At 42.4% G+C, this 9,204-nt stretch overlaps 1 protein-coding gene across 1 annotated transcript; it reads right to left on the reverse strand.

The window, feature by feature from the left end:
* Positions 1-6,855: 6,855 nt before the first annotated feature.
* On the reverse strand, positions 6,856-7,959 carry LOC134182487 (uncharacterized). The gene has a single exon (XM_062649890.1). It carries the CDS (start codon positions 7,957-7,959, stop codon positions 6,856-6,858), a length of 1,104 nt encoding a protein of 367 aa, XP_062505874.1.
* Between the last annotated feature and the right edge of the window lie 1,245 nt (positions 7,960-9,204).

The following is a 9,204-nucleotide window of genomic DNA, read 5'->3' on the forward strand; positions in this document are numbered from 1 at the left end:
GTACTGTATAATTAGAAATATTAATTATTAGCAGTTGCTTTGCTCCTGGGGCCACATTTTTGTTGGCTGGGGCCACATGTGGCCCCATCTCCATAGCAACGACATCCCTGAGTGACCTCTATAAGTGGGAGCTAGATTCCATGGAGCACGCCCATTTTATAGACACGTCCACTTTTATTGGATCATCTTCCAGTTTCTGTTGCTATGGTTTGGCTAGTCGTTGGAAACTCTACTGATGACCCCATGAGATGCGCCCAAAGGTTTGTCAGGGTAATAATAATAATGTAATAATATAATAATAATAATAACCCGGATATTGATGGAAGATGGACGTCTAGCTGTATCGCTCGTCTCAGAGCTAGCTGAGGAGCGCGTTCCTTGTCGGGAAACCAGGACAGGGCTCGAAAAGTCGGCATCTGGAATCACTGGAGCTGTTCGGAAGACCAGGAATAGTTCTGGGCGTAGGGCGACTGGTCGAACTATCTCTTGTGCGGCGTCTGATTTGAATTTGGCTTCAAATCCCGCTGACGAGACTACTGTGATGGGTCAGTGGGTCTTTCGGGTCAGTGGGTCTTTCGGCCATTTCAAATTTCAAATTTTCAAATTTTTAAATTCCAAATTTTCAAATTTTAATCTCTTAATTTTTTAATTTCTAATTTCTAATTTTTTTACATAACGTTTTTATTTTTTAAAATTTGCATTACATTTTCAAATTTTAATTTTTAAAAAATCAAAATTTCAAATTTTATTATTTCAAATTTGCAAATTTTTAGGTTCAGTATATTAGAAATTGCTTTGCCTGCGAGAAAGCGGACGTAGTTGTCTAGATGAACTGATGGCCGGATTTGAACTAACAGAAATTGAACGCTCATCCGTTCTTTCAAATAATTTGAGTACATCAGAAAAAGAAAATTGAAAGAGCGAGTAGCAGTGTACGCGGTAGGGAGTCCATTGGACGGCGTAGGGGTGCATTCCAACGCGTGCTGATACATTGATTCAATTAAACTAGGCGCGGTTTCTGCTAATCACATCAACACGTTTCCTGTACCGTGTTTCTGCACCTGTACGTACGGCGCTTCAGACAGTTACTAATTTTTAGTAACTCGAAGTGCATGGTCGCGTCATTACTGTAGATGTAGGAGTACGATTGGCCCAACTGCAAGTTGCACTTCATGTCTAGATTTTGTACATCACATGGAACACTACCCGATAGCGCAGATAGAACGTCTACAACCTCATGCTGTGTCTCTCCTGTGCCGTGAGAACAGAACCCACACTGACTACAAGTGAGAATTACGAGATCAAATAATAAAGGTGGACACGCAAGCAGTGCTCATGGCAGGAGGGCATAGGGAACGTACGTGTACACTCCTGCTGACACGTCCCTCCCCTCGACGGTACCGCGTCCAACTACTACATTTACGTATGTCGTACTGTACCGGCAGAATAACCGCCAATTCAATACCAACTAACTTTACACAAGCAACGTACTGCATGATCGCGTGAATTACGTTTGTACTGTATCGTAACCTTTCTACAGAGTCTCTAATTAGCTAAGAATGCAACAACACGCAGCTAGAGATCCTCTAGTATCGGTACCAACATCTGTTAGGGGTTTAGTTGAAGGACGCCCCCACACTACACATAGAACGCACGCACACACAATAAACAACGGATCCGAGTCAAAGACATCGTTTAGCGCTCGGTAGGGGTTGATCGGTAGAGCGTGCGTTGAAAGAATGCTGTCACATGTTCGGCAAGATCGCTAGCGTTACGAGGTCGTGGAGGGCACAATCACGTTGGTGGTCGATGGTGCTTTGGAAATACTCCTGGATCATGAGAGCTGGCAGCGCCGACTAACTAAATTTCCGGACAGCGAACAACTTGGGGATTCCCCAACTAATTAGCTGTAACCTATACCGCCGTGCAGCACATCGTATCAAATTGAGTCACGGGCTAAATTATGGTATTACATCATATTGGCGTATTGTATATGATATTGTAGATGCTATTAGAAGGTAGTTGTAAGGTGATAATAGCGCCAAGAGTCATGTAGTTGCTGCCAACGGCCGTTGACTGTTTCTGAGTAAATGTTATCAAAACTAAATCTCAACGTAAAGGCTTGTAATCTCGCTTGGCGAACATGGTCGCATCTGATGCGGTCCGTACCAAATTCAGAAAGTCTATTTAGAACTCCTCCCTCTCCTTCAAATGATCGAACAGCATCATCTACAGTTGGGATGTCTTGTGCTTGAAGTCTGACAGCCATGGACATCTGAATTCTGTCCCTGGGAATACCCTTTCTTAAAGTTAATGTATACCACACCAATTAGTACGATTTCAAACGAGCTCAGTGTATACGCAACATTCTAAATCTCATACTTGGAATGAAATGATTATTCCAGGCAAGAACGCAACGTTCAATTCCGACTTGACACACTCTCATTGTTATCCAGGACAAACAAAATCTAACAATAGGATCATTCATGTTCAGCTGGTCCACCTCTACTAGAGCATTGAGAGCTTGTTTTATCGGGTAATTTACTCTTTGATTGACTTCTACCCAAATTCTTTCAGCAGGATGATTCTGTTTCAGAAAGCAAAAGAGTTATATCATTACAGACTGTAAGAACTAGAATAACATGCATGAGTGTACAATACATAGGTACCTCTCTTGACATAGACTGCACATGAGGTGCTCTCATTTGATTTCGACTTAGATAACTTAGGTGTTCCTGCACATACAGAAGAAGATAGAACTCTCTCCCATGGTCAACGCGAATCTGGTCCCATAACCCAAACTGCTGAAGTATAGGTCTGAAAAGCTGATTATAAATTATAAGGTTGTTCTTGACTGGCATAGTAATTAGACCAAGAATAAAACCACTGTAACCGTCTATGGCAAGAACGTGTGTTGTTCCATACATAACAAGTTTCTCATTTTGATCTACATGCATTTTGTGTCCAGGATATTGAGCGTAGTAAGGCACAGGATTTATTTGCCGATGACCTAGTTGCTGCCTCTTTCCATGACATCCAGGAGCAACTTGTCTTAGAATGCGTCCAATGCGTTTGTCACCAACTCTAAGTCCTCCTGCTTGAAGATACCCTTTCATCATCTTTCTTCCGTACGCTGGACCAACCTATGTAGATACGTGTAATAACGGCAAAAGTCTCCATCTGTTTATACGGGTTTATTAAATAGAGAACATATTACTTCTCTAACAGCTGGCTGGGCTACCATCCTCATGTCAAAGTCAGATAATGCAGAACGTTAATGAATGTTTTGCTCATGACAAAATCGTCTAGCGGATCGTTCAGAAAAACCTTTGACTCCAGGATGTCTTCTTTGAAGTATATAACTTATGGTTGAGTGCGATAGCCCAGCCTTCACCATTTCCTGAATTTCTCTCTCGTCCATTCGTGACTCAATTTGATACGATGTGCCTATACTGTACGTGCTGCACGGCGGTATAGGTTACAGCTAATTAGTTGGGGAATCCCCAAGTTGTTCGCTGTCCGGAAATTTAGTTAGTCGGCGCTGCCAGCTCTCATGATCCAGGAGTATTTCCAAAGCACCATCGACCACCAACGTGATTGTGCCCTCCACGACCTCGTAACGCTAGCGATCTTGCCGAACATGTGACAGCATTCTTTCAACGCACGCTCTACCGATCAACCCCTACCGAGCGCTAAACGATGTCTTTGACTCGGATCCGTTGTTTATTGTGTGTGCGTGCGTTCTATGTGTAGTGTGGGGGCGTCCTTCAACTAAACCCCTAACAGATGTTGGTACCGATACTAGAGGATCTCTAGCTGCGTGTTGTTGCATTCTTAGCTAATTAGAGACTCTGTAGAAAGGTTACGATACAGTACAAACGTAATTCACGCGATCATGCAGTACGTTGCTTGTGTAAAGTTAGTTGGTATTGAATTGGCGGTTATTCTGCCGGTACAGTACGACATACGTAAATGTAGTAGTTGGACGCGGTACCGTCGAGGGGAGGGACGTGTCAGCAGGAGTGTACACGTACGTTCCCTATGCCCTCCTGCCATGAGCACTGCTTGCGTGTCCACCTTTATTATTTGATCTCGTAATTCTCACTTGTAGTCAGTGTGGGTTCTGTTCTCACGGCACAGGAGAGACACAGCATGAGGTTGTAGACGTTCTATCTGCGCTATCGGGTAGTGTTCCATGTGATGTACAAAATCTAGACATGAAGTGCAACTTGCAGTTGGGCCAATCGTACTCCTACATCTACAGTAATGACGCGACCATGCACTTCGAGTTACTAAAAATTAGTAACTGTCTGAAGCGCCGTACGTACAGGTGCAGAAACACGGTACAGGAAACGTGTTGATGTGATTAGCAGAAACCGCGCCTAGTTTAATTGAATCAATGTATCAGCACGCGTTGAAATGCACCCCTACGCCGTCCAATGGACTCCCTACCGCGTACACTGCTACTCGCTCTTTCAATTTTCTTTTTCTGATGTACTCAAATTATTTGAAAGAACGGATGAGCGTTCAATTTCTGTTAGTTCAAATCCGGCCATCAGTTCATCTAGACAACTACGTCCGCTTTCTCGCAGGCAAAGCAATTTCTAATATACTGAACCTAAAAATTTGCAAATTTGAAATAATAAAATTTGAAATTTTGATTTTTTAAAAATTAAAATTTGAAAATGTAATGCAAATTTTAAAAAATAAAAACGTTAAGTAAAAAAATTAGAAATTAGAAATTAAAAAAATTAAAAAATTAAAATTTGAAAATTTGAAATTTAAAAATTTGAAAATTTGAAATTTGAAATGGCCGAAAGACCCACTGACCGTGATGCCCACCGTTCCTAGCGAATCTTGTGTTTCGGCTAACAGGAACGGCAATGCAACAAGACGAAGGAAATGGACGCGACAAATGAATAGGGAAGTGATGTTTTGTTATTACTACGTGCTGTTGTCATGCAAGTTCTCTGCTTTCAGAAAACCCATGCATCAGCTGTGGTGTGAACGAAATCCTTCTCTGACTGACGTCTCTGAGCAGCGTTTGGCAGACCAGAAGCGATATCTCTTAACTGCTGGAAGTCTGACTGAATCAGAGTTGGAGGAGATTAAACGCGAGGCCGCACAGGATGGAAAGCCCGTCTTAAGCTGGATTTACAATATGCAAACGCTTGAGCGTCGCGTCGCGTCACGTCGCGTAGTACAAATTCAAATTGTAAATGGTCTACGCGATGCGACGTTCGACGGACGCGACGCTCGCGACGCGACGCGTCCAAATAGAACCAAGTTCTATTTGAGCGTCGAACTGGAAGCTGTACACGTCGCGTCGGAAGTAGCACCTTGATTTCGACCAATCACAGCCAACGCTAGATGAACTTGTGGCTTCCGTGGGCAAAGATTATTGATTTGGGCGCTGTACTCGACGTTGAGCGGTCTATAGATTGTGTAGGGAGCTTTTCTTTCTTGTGGATGATCAACTGCGAGACGTACAAAGACCTGCGTGCATGGGAGAACGCCTAGAAATTGATTTTGAGCAAGCTGGGGGTTCCAGCAGAGTTCTGCTAGTAGAAAATCGAAGTGCGAGTGGTCAGTTCAATAATTCAGGCAGCGACGTCTACGGCGCGCTGAAATCGTATTGTGAATGGTACGACGCGTGGGACGCAATACGTGCCACTCCCACGCAAGACAACGTGACCGGACGCACGCGACGCGACGCTCAAGCGTTCCCATATTGTAAATCCAGCTTTAGGTTTGTTATCTGTTACGACTGATGTTTGTCTTGGTGTGCAGATGTCGGCGTTGGATGTGGTTTCTGCTCTATCAGCTGATAGCTCAGTTGTCACGCCTTTGCTTGACAATGTGTCACCTTGCATGGCTTCAGTCAGGATGGCGCCTGCTGCACTTGGTGGGAAACCTGTCGATGCAAGAGGATCATGAGTTTAGACCTACGGATGGCTAAAGGCAGCGAATCTTCCTGCTGCAACTGAGGGACTGGTTGTTGCTGCTCAAGACCAAGCTCTTCGGACTCGGTACTATGAGCGCAAGATTCTACATCGTGATGTTAGTCCTACTTGCCGCATGCGCAGTGTAGGCCTGGAAACAGTCGACCACATTGTGGCAGGCTGTAGTGCTTTGGTACCGACGGACTACACTGATCGACACAATCAGGTGGCATCCATCATTCACTGGGACGTTTGTCGCCATTTTGGGGTTCCAGTGGAGAGCAGATGGTACCGGCATCATCCTGATAGGCTTGTGGAGACGGATGACATTACTATGATGTGGGATACCACCATCCCCACTGCCAGGAGGATCAAAGCCAATCGTCCAGACATCTGTCTCAGAAATAGGAAGACAAACACTTGTCTTCTTATTGATATCAGCTGTCCTGCTGATGGCAACATTGGCAAGAAACATGCTGAGAAGTTGGCGAAGTACAGCGACTTGAGGGTGGAGATAAGCCGCATGTGGCATTGTCGAACACTGGTGGTTCCGGTGGTCTTGGGAGCTTTGGGCACAGTGCACGCAGGTATTGCATGGTGGCTGGACATTATTCCAGGTCATTACAACCTGCAGCACTTACAGAAAACAGTGCTTCTGAGATCTACTCGGATCCTTCGTAAAGTCATGTCTTCTTTCTAGACAGCCGTGATGGTCTAAGTACTTCTGAAGCAGGGTTTGCTTCCGGTGCTTGTAATAGACTTTACAAACCAGACTGATCTGGTTGAGCACGACAATATATTTTGTTTCATACCACTAAAGGTACAGTGCTATAAGCCAGACAAGATACATACACTAACAAGTAAAAATAGATAGTCATAGAAGAATAAACGTAGAAGAATAAACAAACATAAATTAAGGTTTAATCCAGCTCTTAAAGTTCATGTAGGACAACACCATGATTCTTGTCCTTGTCTCATTGTCCACCGATCGCCACAGATTGCCTTGAGTATTCAGAATGAACCCGCTCACTAATTCATTACTAGAATGAACTGCTCTCCATAAGAAAGAGAGCTGGCTAACACACAATAGATCTGGAGCTTCCCTGATAGGTTCTCCAAGAGTTACACGCAAGGATGTTCTGTTTGAGATCCCTAGCCCTCTACGATATCCTCTTCTCCACGCTTGATGTAGTAAACGTTTGGTACTTCCCATTCCCAAATCCCACAGTTCGCATCCATAGCCCAATACAGGTAACAATACATAGTACAGTATTGTTGTCCATACTGTAGGATTACGACCCACACCTTTGACAGCCCCTACAATTGAGTATAATGAAGAGTAGAGTTTCCGACACCGCTCTTCCACCGCACCAGTTGTTTCTTTCGGAACAGTCGATAATTTATGACCTAAATGAATGACATCATGTACTTCAGGCAGACTCTCTCCATTGATGGAGAAAGCTGTCTCTTTACAGTAAATGAATCGCCTCTTTCTAAAACTAATTGATTTACTTTTCTGAATATTAAATTTCAGGCAGTGGTCTGTTGCAAAGCTCTCGCAGATCTGCAATAACCTCTGCATGCCCTCTCTGCTTGTAGACAGAAGCGACAAATCATCCGCGTATGCGATGCCACCACTAAACCTCCCGTTAATTCGAACACCTACTCCCGATTGTTCCGATCCAGTAATAAGGTCATCAACGTAAACATTAAATAGAGCAGGAGAGAGTACACTGCCTTGGCGAACTCCATTAGATGCTTTGAAAGACACTGATTTTGACGAGTTCCATTTTACATATAGGTCTTGTTTCTTAGACCAGTTCCTCAGGAATTTCACGATAAAAGTAGGGGTATGCCGTTCCATCAGCTTCATAAACAATAGATCATGATTAACTGTATCATACACTTTCGATAAGTCAAGAAAGCATCTAAATACAATCTCGTTTCCATTTTCAAGAAAATAATTGATAGACTTTTGTACGACAAACGTAGACATATCGCAGTCATGACCAGCCATGAAACCGAAATTGTTGCTTGTTTGTATGCCATATACGTGCACTATACGTGCACTATTCTGGGCTCTCTATGAGTGCTTTTTTCTCGTTCTTTTCTCTGTAGCTTTATAACTTGTAATATATATATATATATATATATATATATATATATATATATATATATATATATATATTGTTATATATAAGTATATAGGACAATAATACTATTATAGTACGTATACACTTGCTTTCTGTATTAAAATCTAACTAATCAGCATATAGTTATTTCCTACTTCTTGCTTGAATTTACATTATGAGATCATATGCATACAAACTTCAGGAAATTTAATAATTAATTACTAAAAATATTTTTTTGCATGATCGATCCGACAATAAGTTAGCTAGAGTATAGACTAAAAATTTTCTTGCAAATTTGTTCATCTGTTAATCACAAATTTAGATATATGCTTTGTGGCGATTTGTGTCAAACATCGTGCTTTTTGAGATAGTATACAGCATGCAAAACAGCACGTTTTTATACAGCGGTTTCTTTGGTTAATGTATTAGAATAATATACGGTACCAATATTTCTCAAAGGTCTAATGGTTGCTGCTATTTACTAAACATTTTGCGAGATGACAGTGTGCTGCAGATGGAGGCTGACAATATTGTTAAAGTGAGACCGTAGACCGTTGCTTTTGCACATACAAAAACTTGTACGTGTACGCATGGTTATGCATGATGCAGACAGCTCTCGAAGAGAACAAAGATTGAGAAACAGCCATTTGTAGCTAGACAAGCTGAATGCATATGAAGTCTCGACTATTGTGTTGGTATTCTAAGGTTCTAGAGCAGCTACCCGGTTTACGTAGTTGTTATAGTAGCGTTTTTGAGTAAGAAAAACACGTCTAGCAGATCGACGAGTCGTTTCTAATTATTGAATCAATGTTTTATGGCCGTTGACGTTCGGTGTCATAGGAAATTTGACATCCCCTGTATGTTGACTGTGATGTGTTTGCTATTGCATTTGCTGTACATTTAGCTTTAGGAGATGATGTAGCAAGCCTGAAATTCGACCAACCGCGAATGATGGAACATCTCTCCAAATGCTTGCAGAAGAAGAAATGACAGGTTTTCCGCAATGCGATCAAACAACTGCTAAACGCATTCCTAGACTTCGCCATACCTACATAGAAATTTGCCGCAACTGTTTGATGCCTGAAGAGTGTGATGATACCGTGCGGAGTCAAAATTGTAAGGACTGGTTT

This window comes from Corticium candelabrum, chromosome 7, assembly GCF_963422355.1.
Source record: "Corticium candelabrum chromosome 7, ooCorCand1.1, whole genome shotgun sequence".
NCBI classification, from domain to species: domain Eukaryota; kingdom Metazoa; phylum Porifera; class Homoscleromorpha; order Homosclerophorida; family Plakinidae; genus Corticium; species Corticium candelabrum.

What these genes read in the sequence shown, in the direction of transcription:
- LOC134182487 (XM_062649890.1), bottom strand. Translation starts at nt 7,959, where the DNA reads ATGGCTGGTCATGACTGCGATATGTCTACGTTTGTCGTACAAAAGTCT.